At 41.0% G+C, this 19,134-nt stretch overlaps 1 protein-coding gene and 1 pseudogene across 4 annotated transcripts in view; one reads left to right on the top strand and one right to left on the bottom strand.

Annotated features, from left to right (window-relative positions):
• The window catches only part of OSBPL11 (oxysterol binding protein like 11), a 112,038-nt gene extending 105,550 nt beyond the window's left edge, over window positions 1–6,488 (bottom strand). The window contains exons 1-2 of one of the 4 annotated variants that reach the window (XR_011648656.1): window positions 6,038–6,394; window positions 5,431–5,628 (exon numbers count right to left, since the gene is read on the bottom strand). Coding sequence is in view for 2 of the 4 variants with exons in the window: in XM_058295662.2 (XP_058151645.1) it covers window positions 5,431–5,603 (173 nt within the window). In the remaining 2 variants the exon portion in view is untranslated. Of the gene's footprint in view, window positions 1–5,430; window positions 5,739–6,037 lie in introns of those variants that run through there. The other 3 variants (XM_058295662.2, XM_058295663.2, XR_009185534.2) reach the window with 3 other exon arrangements.
• A 1,431-nt stretch (window positions 6,489–7,919) lies between these two features.
• Window positions 7,920–8,262, top strand: LOC101421294 (small nuclear ribonucleoprotein Sm D2 pseudogene; annotated as a pseudogene).
• The last annotated feature ends 10,872 nt before the right edge of the window (window positions 8,263–19,134 follow it).

The following is a 19,134-nucleotide window of genomic DNA, read 5'->3' as shown; positions in this document are numbered from 1 at the left end:
ATATCAGCATTATTCACAACAATCAAAAGGTGGAAATAACCTCAAATGTTCATCAACTGATAATTGAATAAATTAAACTGTGGTCTATACAATGGAATATTATTTGGCCATAAAAAGGAATGAAGTATTGATACATGCTACAACATGGATGAACTCTAAAAACATCTGCTATGAAAAAAAAGGCAGTCACAGAAGACCACATATAATATGATTTCATTTATGTGAGAAGTCCAGAATAGTAAAATCAATAAAGACAGAAAATAGATTAGTGGTTGCCTAGGGCTGGGGGGGGGATGAAGGGATTAGGGAGTGATAGCTAAAGGATATGGAGTTTCTTTTGGAGGTGACGAAAATATTCTAAAATTGAACGTGGTGATGGTTATACTCAGTACAATAAAAATCATTGAATTTTATACTTTAAAGGGGTGAATTATATTGTATGTGAATTCCATCTCAACAAAGCTGTTTAAAAATTAAATAAGTAAATATATGAAAAGAACAAGAAAGCACCACTTTTCTACTGTCATAAGCTAAAAATGTGTTTATATACACAATGCTCAATGACAATGTATACACTCATATTTTACTAATAGGAATGTAAATTATCTGGTATAACTTTCCTTGAAAGCAATTTGCCAATATATACCAAGAACAATTGGAATACTTGAATACTTAGATCCATTAATCCTATTTTCAAATTTTATCCTAAAGAAATAAACCCAAAAAGGAGGGGGAAAAGGCAGAATATGTTAATAAAAAGATTTATTTCCAAAGAAGTAAGTTATATACCATCCATTAACTCTTAGAAATTCACTAAAAATTATGGCTATGAAGGTTATATAGCAACAGGGACATAACTTTAATAAAAACAGGTGGAAGGAAATGGATGTGGCTCAACCAATTGGGTTCCCATCTACCACATAGGAGGTCCAGGGTTCAATGCCCAGGGCCTCCCGGTGAGGGGAAGTTGGCCCACACGGAGTGCTGGCCCACTTGGAGTGCTGACCCATGCAGGAATGTGGCACCATGCAGGAGTACCGCTCCGCACAGGAAAGTCGCCCCATGCAGGAGTGACGACCAACGCTGAGAACTGGCACAGCAAGATGATGCAACAAGAGACACAGAGGACAGAAAATAAGAAGACAGAGCAGAACAGGGAGCTGAGGTGGTGCAAGAGAGTAATTGTCTCTCTTCCACTCCAGAAGTTACCAGGATAGCTTCCCGAAGCCGCCTAATGAGAATATAAGCAGACACAGAAGAACACACAGTGAATGGACACAGAGAGCAAACAATGAGGGGAACAGGGCAAAGGGGGGAGGGGGGGATAAAATACATCTTAAAAAAACAAAACAAAACAGGTGGAATATAAAATGTGTACCAAGATTAAATAATGTAAAAACACACAAAAATAACTGTTATACAATGCAGCCAGACTGATCATCCTAAAATAACAAATGAGTCTGGCGTACTCAAGGCCTTCCGTGACTTGGCCAAGTGTACTCTCCCACAACTCTAAGGAAAAAAGGTCTTTTCATATGCAATATAACATTCTGCTTCCACACCTTTTCTAATCTGTCCAGTCAGGCTGGGACATCTTAACTTAGAATACAACTCATCCATTCTTCAAAGGGCCTCCTATTCTGAATCTATACCAAAACCATTTCTAAGTCTACAAAGCCAAAGCTCTGTACTATTTTTAAAATGGAATGGTAACAAATTACAGTACAGATTAGAGTCTAAGGTGCTAGTGGGGCAGCTAATAAAAATGTTTGGGTAGGCAGCTGGTACATGTTCTGGAGTTCCAGAAAGAGGTTTTTTGAATTGAGAGTCTACTAGCTGAGTCCATGGAAAAGAGTAAGATAACAAATATGCAGCATAAGAGATGATGATGACATATGGCACTGGCCTTTAAAGGCAAAGAAGAGCCGAAGAAACTAAGAAAGGAAGGGTTGGAGGAGTGAAAGAAAAACCAGGAGAAAGCAGTGTTCAAAAAAATCCAGAAAAGAATTATAACAGCATATCTTTATAGAAAAATTAATGGGAAAAAGAATCTAAAAGCATCCACTGCATTTAAATCTAGGAGGTCACTCATGTCCTGGGTATAGAAACCAACTGCCATAGGTTGAGGTATAAATGAGGAGTATGGAAATGGAGGCAGTGATTGTATACTGCTGTCAAGAAGAAAGGATTTGGTTGATTTTATCGTCATTTTTGTTTTTGTTTTGTTTTTAAAGATTCATTATTTATTTCTCTCCCCCTCCCCCCAGTTGCCTGCTCTCTGTGTCCATTCACTGTGTGTTCCTCTGTGACCACTTCTATCCTCATCAGCAGCACCAGGAATCTGTGTTTCTTTTTGTTGCATCATTTTGTTGTGTCAGCTCTCCATGTGTGCGGCACCATTCTTGGGCAGGCTGCACTTTTTTCATGTAGGGCGGTTCTCCTTACATGGCGCACTCCTTGCGTGTGGGGCTCCCCTACACGGGGGGGACACCCTGCGTGGCACGGCACTCCTTGCACACATCAGCATTGCGCACGGGCCAGCTCCACACGGGTCAAGGAGGCCCGGGGTTTGAACCGCAGACCTCCCATGTGGTAGGTGGATGCCCTATCCACTGGGCCAAGTCCGCTTCCCAGTTGTTTTGTTTTCAAAGTATAAATATTTTGAGCCTGAGGGGAAGAAGCCAAGGAAGAGGGAACAATTCAGGACAATGGGGAAAACTGCTTGATCAATGTCCTAGAAGACAAAGGGGTATATTATATTGAAAGTTAGGTAAAAGGATTAGCTTTGGACAGGAAAGCTACATTAAAATCAAAATATGTATCAGTATATAAGTACAGTAATGCCTTATTTATTCTTGGTGAAGAGTTCCACATGAGTGAATTTTCCAGAGACTTAAATTTTTCCCTTCAAATATTTAAAAAAAAAAAACAACAAAACTAGCTAGTTTCTTTGAAATTGTATACCACTGCATCATACATTCTCTCCCTTCTTAAACAGTGTGCTGTGCTGGACATAAGTTACTCTTAAGAAGACTTGAGGTCACTGTGACTGTAATTATTGTACTAGGAAATAATATAGCTGAATCTGCATTTTAATTTTTCAAATTTCCTTTGGATGTCCCACATTATCAGTTGACATTTCCTCTGTTACATTTTACCAACAACTTTCTTTTTCATCTGTACTTCCAATAGATTCTGGCTTGAAAATTATCTATTAAATAATACCTAAATAAGGGATAATACAGTTCTAAATGAAAGTAGAGAAGTACATGGCTTTGTGACAACTCTCCAGGGCGAACAAATCTGTTTCACTTTTCAATTCACTGGAAAGACTGGATTTCAAAGAGTTGAAGATGTCAGAAAACTGACCTCCGACTACCCAAAACGTTACTTTATCTTGCTTCCTTAAGTCATACCAAAATATTCCTGACAAGCAACTGATAATCTTGTACATGGTTAGTCGGAAACCACACACATACACACAAGAAACATCACACTGACTCTAAAGGTGAACCCAGACATCTAACAGTAACTATGCTTTCCTGTCCTAGTCATTTACCAATAAAATTATAATCTTCCATACTTCATTTCTGTAGGTTAATAATACAATCATACCTATTTCATATATATGAATATTATTCATGATTAATGTATATCCTCCACAAAATCTTGGTTTTAAGATGCTTTTCAGGTTTCACACAAATTTCAGAAGTACAAACAGCACATGGGCTAAACAGGTAGTTAGTTAACTAAAACTTAAGAATTCACCCCTTTAGTTCCAATTTCTGTTTAATTCATTCTTAAAATCTGGATGCTTATTTCCCCTTATGCTCCACATATCAAAAGCAAACAAGCAAACAAAAAAACTACCCTAGCTACTCCAGGATTCTCTTCCTATTCCTTAAGTCTTCCACTTGTATTAATGAAAATTAACAAAAGGTGAATATCTTATCAAGACAGACAGCTTTTAAGTGACCCGATCAACTCAAAAGACAACATCTCCATGCTCAGTAGCTTAGAGCACCAGAAGTGATTTGCAGCAATCTGTGCAGTTGTTTTTCCTTCAGAGGAAGATTTACCATTTTCAGGGGGGTTGTTTTTAGGATGGTAAGGTTTCTTTCTTGCATTTTCCTTTTTCCCTGAAGTCCATGCAGATGAAAGGGTGTATGGGTAATGGATATTATTTTTAACTAGCATTTAGGTATAGTATACTTGGGTGGTTGGGAGGGTTGTTACTATTTATTTATGAATCTTGCTTAACACTGTCCATTAGCTGTCATGCCTGGTCAGCAAAATGCTTAAAATTTTAAGTGTAGAACACATGACTCAGTTGAGTCTTTTTCTTTCTTTGTTTCTTCTTTTGTTTTTTTGAGAAAGCTAAGTCAGAATTAGGCATGTTAGCTGTGGTTAGAATGATTAAGTTAAACATCTTACATTTTAATTTGTCCAAGGCAGACATGATGTGAGGGATGTGCACCACCAGAATAACTCCCCTGCCCACAGCAGCCATGTGGCAAGTCCTTCTGGCGTGTCAGCTCTCTCTTGTCACTTTTTAAAATGGGCAATGCAGTGCCAACATGGGTCCCATTAATCTGGTGGATAGGTGAGGCAAGTAAAGAAGGTCTTTCCCCAACCTTTAGGAAAAAAGTAGATTTTTGTTTGGGGGGGGGTGAAGTTTCCTTTTTTTTCTCCTTTTGGCTTTTACATTGAAGTCTTAAATGTTATTCTGCAGGCTGCAGACAATGGAAAAACCAATGGAAAAGTGTTCAGAAACTCTTGTGTTAGCTGATAGGCTTCTGAATGTATTACTATGGTCCACAGAGAAAGCTGGAGAAGGTAGCAAGGAGATGCTGCATCAGCTACTGCAGCCTTAAAACAAAGTTGGTGTCTCTTTGGACCTTAAAATTGTTCCTATACAGTTTCATTTTTGTTTAATCAAATATTTTGTTTAATCAAATTATTTGTCAGTTTCCATTTCTAGGTCACAAACATTCTGAGCACAAGAATCTTTTCTGATTCATTTATTCCATTCAATAATTACTCAACAAATATGTTATGAGCACCTACTGTTTGCTGGTGACTGGAGAGAGCTGAGTTCCTACTCAAGTATGAGAGAAGGCTGGCTTTTAAACAAATTACAACACAGGCAATTAAACAAAAAAATATACAGAATTAAATCAGAGGGAGGATTAACTCTCCAGATATTAATCCCAGAGGGAGTTCAGGGATACATTTCTGTATTATCCAAAAAGCCCTCATTAAATACCTACTGAAGGAATTAATGAAGGTATGAAGGAATGAATGAAATCTTGCTAATGAGAGAGATGCGATCCCTGGAAGTCAGTGGATAACTTTACCTTTCAACAAGTGTAGGAATGCAGAATACAGCATAATTGACCACAGGAAATCACCTTGGAGAAAGGTCCATACCTGTACTGCCAGCCTTTTGCACCGCCCCCGCGGCTACTGCTGCTGCTGATTCCACCCCCGAAGCTGCTGTTGCTGCTGTTCTTGTTGTTCGGCGTCCCGGCTGTGGCCAGGCCCTCCAGCTTTCCTTCACTCTCCGAGACTTTCATGGTTGACACTGGTTCTCCTCCTTGCATCTTAACTCCAGAGTCCCTTGCCCTTCTTGGGCGGGAGAGAACAATTTTGTAGGGTAGTTTTCTTTGTAGGGGGATTTTTTCTTTTTTTTTTAAGAATGTAACGTGAATGTAAACCCAGTTGCTAAATTAGGAGGCTGGAGTGGGAACCATCAAATGGTCCAAGGAGGGAAGACCATTCTCAGTGAAGGAAAACTTTTAAGAGGGCCGGGGTAAAGAGGAGAGGAGAGATCCCTTAAGTGTAAATATCTCTGTTCCGGCAAAAACAAGGAGGGAAAATCACCCTGCTAGAGGGCTTGGTGACATACAGAGAAGCAGAATCTGCGGGATAGTCGCGGGCTGCAGCCGAGAGGACCGAGAACCACAGCCCGGCGCCCCCACCCCCCACCCCGGCCTGACCTCTGCACTGAGCGACGGGCCCGCCTCGCGCCCTCTACCTCCTCCTGCAGCTCCTCTGAGGAAGGGGCTCGTCCAGCCCGCCAGGAGGCTCCCGCCGCAGCCCTCCGGACAGAGACGCGGCCGCCCGCGCACAGCCCGGGAAAAGGGTCGGGGGACGAGGCCGCCCGGGGCTGGACGCCGGTTCCTAGAGCCGCTTCTCCTCCAGCCAGAGGCGAGCCGCTCTGGCTCTTCCAGACTTCTTCCAACGCCCCTGATCCCGGGCCCTTGACTGGGTTACCAGGAGCAGGCGCCTACTTCGCCCTCTTTCAGCCCCAACCGTGACGGTAACCACGGCTGCCGCCACCCCACCCACAGCCCCGCAGCCGGTCACCACCCGCTTGTTCCTTCTCCACCTTGCCTTCCGGAGTAGCGTGAGCTCACTTCCCCTAGAGCAGAAGCTCCCGGCGCCATGTTAGAGTAGGGCAGCTGGGCTCGGGAGGGGGCGGGGCCAGCCGGTAGCGTGGGTGGTGGTGCCTGAGCGACAGGAGGAGGGTGCGGCTGGGAGAAAGAGTGAGAGGGAAGGGGAAGGAAACAAGGAAGACAGAGATAGTGCCCTGATGTAGTGTGACTTCCAGCCTTCCTAGTCGAGTCATCTCCTTCCATTTGAAGACCCTAGGTATTTTAAGAAGAAAGCTTAGGAAAATAATGCTATTTCTACAAGAAAAAACATCGTTAAAAAAATTAAGTGAGACAAAGAATTATGAGGAGGGAAACGGACTTGGCCCAGTGGTTAGGGCATCCGTCTACCACATGGGAGGTCCGCGGTTCAAACCCTGGGCCTCCTTGACCCGTGTGGAGCTGGCCCATGCGCAGTGCTGATGCGCGCAAGGAGTGCCCTGCCATGCAGGGGTGTCCCCCGCCGTAGGGGAGCCCCACGCCAAGGAGTACGCCCCGGGTGAGCCGCCCAGCGGGAAAAGAAAGTGCAGCCTGCCCAGGAATGGTGCCGCCTACACTTCCCGTGCTGCTGAGGACAACAGAAGCGGATAAAGAAACAAGACGCAGCAAATAGACACAGAGAACAGACAAGGGGGTGGGGGGGCAGAATTAAATAAATAAATAAATAAATCTTTAAAAAAAAAAAAGAATTATGAGGAATCAAAGAAAAGAAGAGCAAAGGGAAGCTTGACTTATTCTGGGCAATGAAAGACCGAGAAGAGTAAACCAGTGAGCAAGAGGGAGAGTGGTATGAAATGAGGGTAGAGCAATAGGCAGAGGAATTTGGATTTTATTGTATGTGCAATGGAAAAATCATAGAGGGCTTTAATAAGAGGAGTGCTGTGATCTGATTTATCTTTTTAAAATATCCCTCTACTCTTTTCAGCAGATGATGCTGGGAGAACTGGATATCCACATGCAAGAGAATAAAGTAGGAACCCACCTCACAGCATAACAAATATTAAATAAATATAAGAGCTAAAGCTATAAAAGTCTAAGAAGAAAACTAAGAGTTAGTCTTTGTGGCCTTGAATTAGGAAATCCCTTTTAGATACATCAAAAGTACAAGCAGCAAAATTTAAAATAGGTAGATTGGATGTGATGAAAATTAAAAACTTTTGTGCTGCAAACAATACCATTAGGAAAGTGAAAAAATAACCCACAGTATGAGAGAAAAAATTTGTAAATCATGTGTCTGTTAAGGGACTTGTAGCCAAAAAAATATAAAGAACTCTTACAACTCAATAATTAAAAGAGGAATAACCCAATTTAAAAATGGGCAAAGGATAGGAATAGTTATCTCTTCAAAGAAGATATACAAATGGGCAATAAGTACATAAAAAATGTTCTCAACATCATTAGTCATAAACAAAATGCAAATCAAAACCACAAGAGGCAGAAGCAATGCAGGGGAGAAGGGCGAGATCCTAGAGCGCTCTCATCACCATGAGCCTCCTCAAGCCCAAGAGTGAGAAGACCCTGGAGGAGGTACAGAAGTGGGAGAAGGAAGAGTTTAACACAGGTGTTCATGCAGTTGGTCAAGACCAACACCTAAGTGCTCATCAACTGTCACAAAAGCAAGAAGCTCCCGGGCCTCATGAAGGCCTTCAACAGGCACTGCAACATGCTGCTGGAGAACATGAAAGAGATGTGGCCTGAAGTCCCCAAGAGCAGCAAGGGTAAGGAGAAGTCCAAGCCAGTCAACAAGGACTGCTACATCTCCAAGATGTTCCTGAGCGGTCATTTGGTCATCATGGTCCTGCGGAACCCACTCATCACCAGCAAGTAGAGACTTCCTCCCTGCCGCCAGAACAGCCAGCCAAGACCTGCCCCCCCAAGACCTATAATAATAATAATAATAATAAAAATAAAAGCCCCTATGTTAAAAAAAACAACAAACACAATAATATAATGTCACACCCATTGGGATGACTAAAATTAAAAAGACAGACAGGTAAGCAGATATCGCTCAAGCAGTTGGATACTGGCCTACCACATGGGAGGTCTCAGGTTTGGTTCCCAGGGCATATTGAAGAAGACTAACGACAACAGGCCAATGTGAACTGATACAGCAAGCTGATACAACGAAGAGACACAAGGAGGAAACACATTGAGAGACACAACAAGCAGGGAACAGAGGTGACTTGGGCAATTGGGCACCTCCCTCCCACATGGGAGTTCCCAGGGTTCAGTTCCCGGTAAGAAGACGAGCAGATAGCCAGCCCAAACAATCGGGGGCGGGGTGGGGAAAATAAATCTGAAAAAAAAAGACAGATAATAACAAATGCTAGAAAGGATATGGAGAAACTAGAATGCTCATAGTTGGATGGAAGCGTAAAATGGTGCACAGCTTTGGAAAACAGTCTGGAAGGCAGGCAGGCAGACAAGAAGGAAAGAAGGCCATAACTGAAAGAATGAAAGAGGACCCCTATCCCACTCCCTATACAGGAATCAACTAAGAATGGATCAAAGACCTAAATATAAAAGCCAGTACCATAAAACTCCTAGATGATAACATAGGGAAACATCTACAAAATCGTGTAGTTGGGAAACATCTTAAAGATCTTGTGGTTGGTAGTGGTTTCTTAGATCTTACGCATGAACAACAAAAGAAAAAACTAGATAAATGGAACCTCCTCAATATTAACACTTCTGCACCTCAAAGGACTTTGTTAAGAGGGTAAAAAGGCAGCCTACTTAAGGGTCTAATATGCATGGTATATAAAGATATCCTATAACTCAACAATAAAAAGACAAATGACCTGATTTTAAATGGGCAAAAGATCTGACTAGACATTTTTCTAAAGAAGAAATACATTGGCAAAAAAATACATGAAAAAATATTCAACGTCACTGGCTATTAGGGAAATGCACATCAAAGCTACAATGAGATATCATTTCACACCACTATTTACAAAATGGAAAACTACAAATGTTGGAGAGGATGTGGAGAGATAGGAACGATTGTTCACTGATGGTGGGAATGTAGAATGGTGCAGCCACTGTGGAAGTCTGTTTGGTGGTTCCTAAGGAAGTTAGATATAGATCTATCATGTGACCCTGCAATATCACTAAGTATATACCCAGAAGAACTGAGAGCAGTAACATGAACAGACATCTGCACCCTGATGTTCATAATGGCATTATTTTCACAATTGCCAAAAGAAGAAAACAACCCATGTGTCCATCAACCAATCAGTGAGTAAACAAACAGTGGTATATACACATGATGGAATATTATTCAGCTATAAGAAGAAATTATGTCATGAAGCGTATGAAAATGTGGATTAACCTGGAGGACATTATGTTGAGTGAAGCAAGCCACACACAAAAGGACAAATATTGTATGACTTCACTATTATGAACTAAATAGAATGGGCAAAATCATGGAGTTAGTAGCTAGACTATAAGTCACCAGAGAATAGAATGTGGTTAGAGAATGAAAAGCTGAGGTTTAATCTATGCAGAATTGGTTTTTTAAAAAAGGTGTTTGGAAATGTTTGGAAATGAATAGAAATGGTGAAAGCACATCATAGGATTTGAAATTAGTAGCACTAACATATGGGTATAATAGTACTTTGCTTTTTGTTGTTTTTCTTTTTTTAAGTAATAAAAATGCTCTAATATTGATTAAAGTGATGAACGCACAACTTGGTGATTATACAAAATACCATTGATTGTATGCTTTAGATAAATTATATGGTTTATGAACAAAATAATAATAATAGGATGGACTAGGGGGAAAATACACCAAATGTAAAATACAGACTATAGTTAGTAGTAATACTTTGACATGCTCTTTCATGATTTGTTAAAAATGTTTCACAACAACGTAAAGTATTTGTGGTGGGGTGATGTATGGGAACCCTGTGTGATGTTATGCATGTTGTTTATGTATGTTCATGTGTAAAAGATATACTTCAATAAGTGGTTTTTAAATTGAAAAAAAGAAAAAATGAAGGGAGGAAATGCAGGAGGGGGGAAGGAGGAGATAGGAAGAAAGGGGAGGGAGGGAGGAAGGAAGGAAAGAAGGAAGGAAGGAAATTCTGAAAAGACAAAATGTCGCATTCACAATAGATGTTACTACTCTGGTGATACAGAATTTCAATTAACAAGGAACTAAGCAGGGAGGCAGGTACCTCCATCTCCCCTCCTGATTAGACAGAAATCCTGTAGCGATTTCCCACCCCAATTACGTGATTCATCTGAAAGTCTCCCAGAGAGCAGTATTCCACTGGAAACATTCCCCTCCAAGCTGAATGATTGTGGGAGTAAAAGAAATAGGCACACTTAGTGCTTTTATTTGAGAGAAGAAGGAAGAGTGGGGAAGAAAGAAAAGAGTAACTGCTGCTCTCAGATATCGATAAAATGAAATTTTTTTCTCCCGTTCTTTTCCTCTCCCAGCACCTCTTTCCTGAAACCCTACTGAAATTTAAAATATTTCACTTAAATAAATACCCAGTAGATGGTAAAATTAGCTCTTGAAACTGTGGAACACATGGGAGGTCCACGGTTCAAAACCCAGGCCTCCTTTGATCTGTGTAGAGCTGGCCCACGTGCAGTGCTGATGCGCCCAAGGAGTACCCTGCCATGCATGGGTATCCCCCGCGCAGGGGAGCCCCACGCGCAAGGAGTGCACCCTGTAAGGAGAGCCGCCCAGCGTGAAAGAAAGTGCAGCCTGCCCAGGAATGGCGCCGCACACAAGGAGAGCTGACACAGCAAGATGACGCAACTAAAAAAGAAACAGATTCCTGTGCCGCTGGCAACAGAAGTGGACCAAAAAAAAAAAAAAAGAACACGCAGCAAATGAACACAGAGAACAGACAACGGGGGGGGGGGGGGGGGGAAAGGGAGGGGCGGGGAAGGGGAGAGAAATAAAGAAAAAAAAAATCTTAAAAAAAAAAGTTAAAAAAAAAGAAACTGTGGAACATAGGGCATTTATAGGGCATTGGAATTTTTCTGTATGATATTGCAACGGTGGATACAAGTCATTATACGTTTTGTCAAAACCTGAAAGTTGTATGGTACAAAGTATAAACAATAATGTAAACTATAGACTTAGCAATACTTCAATATCGTTCATCAATTGTAACAAATGAACTACACTAATGTAAAATGTTATTAATAGGGAAGAGTGTGGGAGGGAGGGGGGTGAGGTATATGGGGATTCCCTATATTTTCAATGTAACTTTCTGTAAATAAAGTTTAAAAATAAAGTTTATTCCTGGAAAAAAATTTAAAAAACAATTATAATATGAGTACACACATTCCTTCACTTTGATGTGTCAACCTTGTCCATTTTCAGACTCATTTGTTGATGGCAGGTAGTAGCTTAGCTCATAGAAGCCCATAAAATTCCAGATTCAACTGTAGTCATGACTCTACACGGGAATGCCAAGGGGTTACCATGGGAAACAAGAGAAAGAAAACCCAACAAATGTTAATGAAGGAAACACTGTAGGGGTCCCTCTGGGTTCCTGCCTGGTGCAGATAAATTGGAGTCCACACCAAGATGGTCACAAGAGAAAGCAGGTTTATTAACACCAGTGGGACAGGGGACAGAGTCTCAAATCTACCTTCCCTGATTTTGAGAAGTTTAGGGTTTTTATGGATTCAAACAGGGGAGGATAGAGTGTTTACCATCATAATAGTAAGTATACACAAAGATTAACCTAGTTTTGAAATACCCATAAACACACCTAAGACTTATCTAGCCAGTTTCAGGAATTTTAGGTAGTACCTTTTGGTTATTCTATAATATACTGGGGGGAAAAAAGTATCTATATAATGATTCAATAATCATAATCATAATCATTTGTTAATTCTTAACCTTCTATCACAGTTTCAGGCTTCATTTTCACCTCAAAACAAACTGGGCACTTTTGTTTATCAACTAAGTGACTAAAACTATTTTAATGTTAGGTTATAGAGGACAGGAGTCTCCCAATAAGACACTGGTGTTCGTAGAAACTAAGGTAGGGCTGGATTTGAATTGCTATGGTTTACTTATTAGCAGGAAATCGTGTTTGGGGACCTCTCAGACTTCACCCTATGTATCTCTTCTTTTGGTTCTTTCTTATTTGTATCTTTTTTTTTTTTTTTTTTGCTATAATAAAACTATAATCATAAGCATAGCACTTCCCTGAGTTCTATGAGTCATTGTAGCAAATCACTGAACCCTGAAGGGGTAGTGGGAATTCCCAAACTTATCCAGTTGGTCAGAAGTGAGGGTGGTTTGGGAACCTTCAAACTTGTGGCTGGTGTCTGAAGTGAAGCAGTCTTGTGGAGGATTGTGCCCTTAATCTGTGCGGTCTGGCCTAATTCTGGGTGGCTAGTGTCAGAATTGCATTATAATTGGATTTATCAGAAGGTCGCCTATATGAAGCCTACATATGAGCTATTAAGAAAGTTATGGCTTCTTTCCTAAGGGAATTTAGGATGAAGATCTCCATCCTGAATAGAAATAAGAGGAAAGGAGATAAGATGACTTCAAATATTCAAAGCCTACAAACGTTATTTCTTATTTCTTCTCTGAAAACCTTTGCTATAATCATTAACTGAACAAATATTTATTACACATGGATCACATGCAAGGCATTCTCGCAGTCTGCCCTCCGTGCCTACTCATAGAGCAGGGAAGCCAGAGATTAAACAAGAAAGTAAAAGTAGGTGTGAGAAGTGCCAACACACATGCTCTTGGGGGAAGAGGGTGGCAGTTGTTTAGGGATCAGGGAAGGCCTCCTTGAGAAAAGTGATCCTTAAGCTGAAAACTGAAGGATGAATTAAAGGCAAAGCAGGCATCATTTCTGGTAGAGGTAAGAACAAGTCCAAAGATGAGAAAAATGGTATGAGAGGAACTTAAAAAGACCAGGGTGGGCAGAACACAGTTCAAAAGGGGTATAATAGAAGATGAGTCTAGGGAGGTAGAGAGTCAGACGTCAGGCCAGGAAACTAGGACCTTTTTAAAAAATCAGTGTTACTGATACATCTTAATAAAGCATACATCCCATGGAAAGTGTACAATCTGGACTTTTTCTTAATAGCTAGGGGAGTTAATGAAGGAATCTAAGCAGAGCATTTAATTACACGATGAGATGTGGATTGCTTAATATAGAATGTCATTATTTCCAGCCCAGTCGCTTCCTAATGTACTCTTGTCCTGAATTTAGGTTTTGGAGAACACATATTTTCCTTTTCACATTGCTGGATTTCAAATGAAAAAAAATGATACCTGGCTCTACTACCAGTTCTTGAAAGCCGTAAAAGACACACAGAACTTTCCAGCTTCTTCCCTGGGATCTCTATAGGGCCTGGCAGCATTTCTGCTCAAGTTTCTTGCTCTCCTTTGACCACGAAGAGGCATGTGAATTCTCTCCTAGTTCCTTCTTTCTCCTCCCACCAGCCTTTAGAGTTAGGGAACCATACAGCCTTGCACAACACAATGGACCTGGCATAAAGGGACATGCTGTTCCTTCCATCTTTTTAGGTTATTTTGGCTTTGTTATAAACTCTTCTTTCTATGGCAGTTAGTCTCATGGGCGATAGGCCTGTCAAACAAGAAATAACAAACTAAGCCACAGGGTAATAAAGGCATGTATTAGGAGTCTTAGAATTGCAATTCAGGGAGCACAGATTCAAGTAGCAAACCAAACCCTGTCTCATCTCGGCATTTGCAGGCAAGAGCTTTTAAGGGAGAAAATTAGGCAAATTATTTGTGGTTGGTGGATATTTGGGGTACTCTAATTGTTCCTCAGCTTACACAGTTAACTTAAGTCCTTTATCTTGCAGTTTGTTTCTGATGTCCAGATGTGCTTAGTGTTTGGGGGAACTACAAATGTTGCTTGAGGCTTTGCATACTCAGCAAAGTATCTGGCTGAGACCTGCATGAGAGCAACTTCCAGAATGATCTCCTGACTCCAAACTCCATTTTAAATGTCTTAGCCATAGTAGCTATATTTTGTTTTATTTCTTTTAACAGTCCTTTTACCTGCAAAAAGGTCTATTTTAGCTTCTGTGAACAATTCCAAATATTTTAGAATTTAACTGATCAAATCTTAAACCAAGTTCTCACATGTTTAAGGAAGAGATTAGATGAAGGCATTTAATACAGACCACAGCCCAATATTATCAATTCCTCTCAGAAAAGTATAACAGAGAGACAGCGTCCTCAGCCATGCAGTGTGTCTGATTCTGTGTCCTTTTAATCCTGGATAGTCCCAGGGAACAATTTCCTTGTTGCTTTTGGCAAGTTCAGTTACCCTTTGCAGTGCAGTACTGTTGGCAGGCCACGCTGCTCATTACATGATGTATCTGGACAGGCCAAGGTCAATTAGTCTCCTGATTTCCATTCTATACCTCCCCATTCCTGGGCCTGAGCTCTCCACATGTCATGACCTGTTCTCATAGTATCATGCTCCCTGTTTCATGCTCAGTTTTTAATCACAATCCAAAGAGCCAAATGTAATATATGATTTGGTAGTTGAACAAAAGAGAATCATCTTTTGCTATTTGTGGGATGGAGAATAATAGTTCGTTTTTTTTTTTTAAGATTTATTTATTTATTTCCCCCCTACCTCCTCCCCCCACCCCACCCTGTTGTTTTTGCTGTCTGTGTCCGTTTGCTGTGTGATCTTCTGTATCGATTTCTCTTTTTGGTCTTCTCTTCTCATTTTTCCTCCTCTAGGACTCACTGGGATTTGATCCTGGGGACCTCTGATGTGAAGAGAGTTTTCCTGTTAGCTGTGCCACCTCAGTTCCTGGTTTCTACTGAGCTTCACCTTGACTCCCCTTGGTCTCTCTTTGGTTGCATCATTATCTTGCTTCATGACTTACTTGCACGGGTACTGGCTCACTGCGCGGGCAGTCAGCTCACTGTGCAGGCACTGGCTGGCCGCACGGGCACACTTTCTCTTCTTTTTCACCAGGAGGTGCCAGAGATCAAACCCAGGTTCTCCCGTATGGTAGGCAGAAACCCTATCGCTTGAGCCACATCTGCTTCCCAGAGAATAATAGATTTTTAACCCTTTTAGTTGACAAGAGACATAGACACAAATCCCAAACAAGATCAAGTAAGTGAATGCAGGTGAGAAAGCACATACCCATCCCATCTGTATTAATCAGCCAAAGGGCTGCTGATGCAAAGTACCAGAAATCTGTTGGCATTTATAGAGAGTATTTATTTGGGGTAAAAACTTACAGTTACAAGGCTCTAAAGAGTTCAACTCAAAGTACCATATGAGGTACTTCCTTACCAAATGTCTTTTGCCATGTGTTGAAGCAAAATGACAGGTGATGTCTGTGAGTGTTCAGCCTTCCACCTCCTCTCTTTTTTTTTTTTTTTCCTTCCTCTTCCTCTTAAGGCTCCATGGTCCCAGCTCCTTCCAATCTCAGCTGTAGGCTGTAGGGCTCATTTCTTTCTGGCTCAGCTGCTCTGTTCTCGTCACAAGGTCAGCTGTAAACTCTCAGACTCATCTCTCTTCCCGGGACTGCAGGATCCTCTTCCATGTCTGTGGAGCCCCCTTCTTCCATGTATCTTCTGTGCAGCTACTTCTATATGTTTCTTTCGATTGAGCATCCATATATATAGCCCACAAAGGGGGCGGGGGCTCAAACTGAGTCACCATAATGGTGTGTGGTCTAATCAAAGCCCTAATCTTGATTTAATCAAGTAAATGGAAAGCCTTTGAATTTTAATCAATGAAAGGGTATCATGCCCAGAGGAACAGACCCATTTACAAACATAATCACTATCTCTTTTTGGAATTCATAAATGATATCAAACTGCTACCTCATCTAAAAAGAGAGCTACTAATCTGCTTCAACAGACTCCTGCTGGGAAGACCCAGTGAAACTAAATCTTCTGATTTTCCAAGAGAAGCTAGACATCTGAGCTTTAATGTGAAAGCCCCTGCATCTTTATTTTTAAAAATTTTATTTCAGTAACATATATGCAACCTAAAATTTCCCCCTTTAACCCTATTCAGATATAGAATTCAGTGGTGCTAAGTACATTCACAATGTTGTGCTACCATCGCCATTATCCATTATCACAATCTTTTCATCACCTCCAACAGAATTATGTACCAATTAAGGTTTAGCTCCCCATTCACTAGCCCTCTCCAGCCCCTGTTAAACTGTAGTCTAGCTTCTGACACTATGGATTTGCTTATTCTAATTATTTCATATCAATGGCACCATACAATATTTGTCCTTTTGTGTCTGGCTTATTTCACTCAACATGATGTCTTCAAGGTTCATACATATTGTCTCATATATCAGAACTTCTTTCCTTTTCATGACTGATTAATATTCCATTGCATGGATATACCACACTTTGCTTATCCATTCATCTGTTGATGGACACTTGGGTTGCTTCCACCTTTTGACCATTGTGAATTATACCACTATGAACACCAGTGTTCAAGTATCTGTTCAGGTGTCTTCTTTCAATACTTTTGAGTATATACCTAGAAGTGGTGTTGATGGATCATATGATAATTACATACTTAATTCTGAGGAACTACCGAACTCTCTTTCACAGAGGCTACACCATTGTACATTGCTCTTTCTCCACATCCTGTCCAACACTGGTTATTTTCCATTTTTTCGGTAGCAGCCATCCTAGTGGGTATGAAGTGGTAGCTCACTGTGGTTTTGATTTGCATCTCCCTAATGGCTAATAATGTTAAAATCTTTTTATGTGCTTTTTGATAATTAACATATCTTCTTTGAAGAAGTATTCAATAGTTTTGCTCATTTTTTGATTGGTTTGATTGTCTTTTGTTGTTGAGTTGTAGGATTTCTTTATAGATTCTGGAATTAAACCCTTATAAGTTACGCAGTTTCTAAATAGTTTCTTCTATTCTGTAGGTGGTCTTTTTTTACTTTCCTGATGAAGTTCTTTGTAGCAGTCTGATAGTATATATGAATTCCAAAAAATATATATTGGTTATTTGTAAAGTGGTCTGTTCCTCTGGGTGTGAGACCCTTTGAATGTATTAAATTCAAAGGTTTTACCTTTACTTGATCGAGTCAAGATTAAGGCTTTGATTCAACCATGTCAGTAGGTCATGGCCCAGGGTTGAGTCCCTGCCCCCTTGGTGGGCTGTAAAAATGGGCACTCACTCAAGAAGACACAAAGAAGAAGACATAGAAGAGGAGAGAACTTGGTTATTTCAGTCATTGACAGAGAGAGAAGGCTCAGATAGCCAAAGCACTGGGGAGAGCTGAATCATTTACCTGATACTTTGCAGTTTTGCAGTGAGAGCCAAGAAGGAAGACATTTGTTTCAAGCATCCATGAAAAGGAAGAGATCACAAAACTAAGTGTGCTTGGTCACAGGTAAAGGAGGTTCTAGCCTGTCCTGTTTTCATCTTGCTTGCATATACTCCAAGAAGGGAGGAAAAGAGAAGTAAAAAATGGATCTACCTCTATGGATTTGTTTTGTTTTGTTTTGTTTTTTCTTTAGTTAGGCCAGTAAAAAGAATTTATTGGGAAATGGGGGAAAAGAACAGAGCTTGCTGAGAAATGAGAGAGAAGGACAGACATACACACTGAGTTTTGATGTGGCCCCCTTAGTCAGAGAGAGCCTATGGTTTTAAGACACTTCTTAGAAATCATCAGCTCACTCATGTAAGAGAATTATTTTATTATGTACCTTGTTAAGATAATGAGCCATTAGCAAATCTGTGCACATACTAACCTGCTAGATATGAAGCTCTACAAACAGGTCTAGTCTAGCACAGTGCTGGAAAGTATCTATGCCTTTCTTTAGTTCCCTCCTCCTCTGGTGTCATAACTCTAATATCGCAACTGATTGCTTGTCCTCATCCTTCTCTCAAATCTGAACAAAGAAAGCCAGGCTCAGCTTTCTGTGGGAGACATAATGGTGGAAACTGGGAAACACTCCCCTGACTATGAAAGTTTGGGAGACTCTGAGATGAGTTTACAAGGGAGAGACTGTGAATTTTCAATTTCTGGAGGGCTTTAGGCAGAAAATTAATATTAGTCTGTCTGAGATGGTGTTGGTATAGAACCTCAGGAAAGTATGAGTCCAAACAAATCTGACTCCAGACCTTGGCTGTTGGGATTAATGTGCCAACTAGTAGTAGAGCTGCTGGAGAGATGGGGAAGTGGACACTAGTTTCAGGGTTGGCATACCCAAATGACCTCCCAAGACCAGCCACTGACAGCTGGCCAACAGCAGCAATAGCAGTAGGCCGTTGTGGCCAGGTGTCCCCTCCTGGATCTAGTCTGGACCCTCAGCTTCACTTGCTGAATTCTCTGAGAAGCTCTGAAAGACTTCTACTCAGGCTGATTTCTCCCTTTTGTACCAGTTTTCTCTTTAGTCCTTGGCCTTAACAGAAGAATATATTACATTTCCATCTCCTTTTCCTTCTCTGTCCAAGCCCATCCATGAGAGCCCATGAGATTTTTTTCCCCACTGGAACTGGATTCTGACTGGGTGTGTGCTGTTCTCTGTAGTCCTGGTCTCTGTTCTGGCTTGGCTGATATTAATGGAATCTTGTGACAGTTTGAAGTTCTTTTATGAATTCCCAAAAGAAAAGGATTATATTCCTGAACGAATCCATTCCAGTGGGTACAGGACCCTTTTAATTGGACCTACGTCAGTGAGAAGTGACTCAGGTTGGGTCGCCACCCT

This window comes from Dasypus novemcinctus, chromosome 4, assembly GCF_030445035.2.
Source record: "Dasypus novemcinctus isolate mDasNov1 chromosome 4, mDasNov1.1.hap2, whole genome shotgun sequence".
Lineage (NCBI taxonomy): Eukaryota > Metazoa > Chordata > Mammalia > Cingulata > Dasypodidae > Dasypus > Dasypus novemcinctus.
The sequence above is the reverse complement of the archived record's forward strand: the minus strand, read 5'-3'. Positions and strand labels throughout refer to the sequence as shown.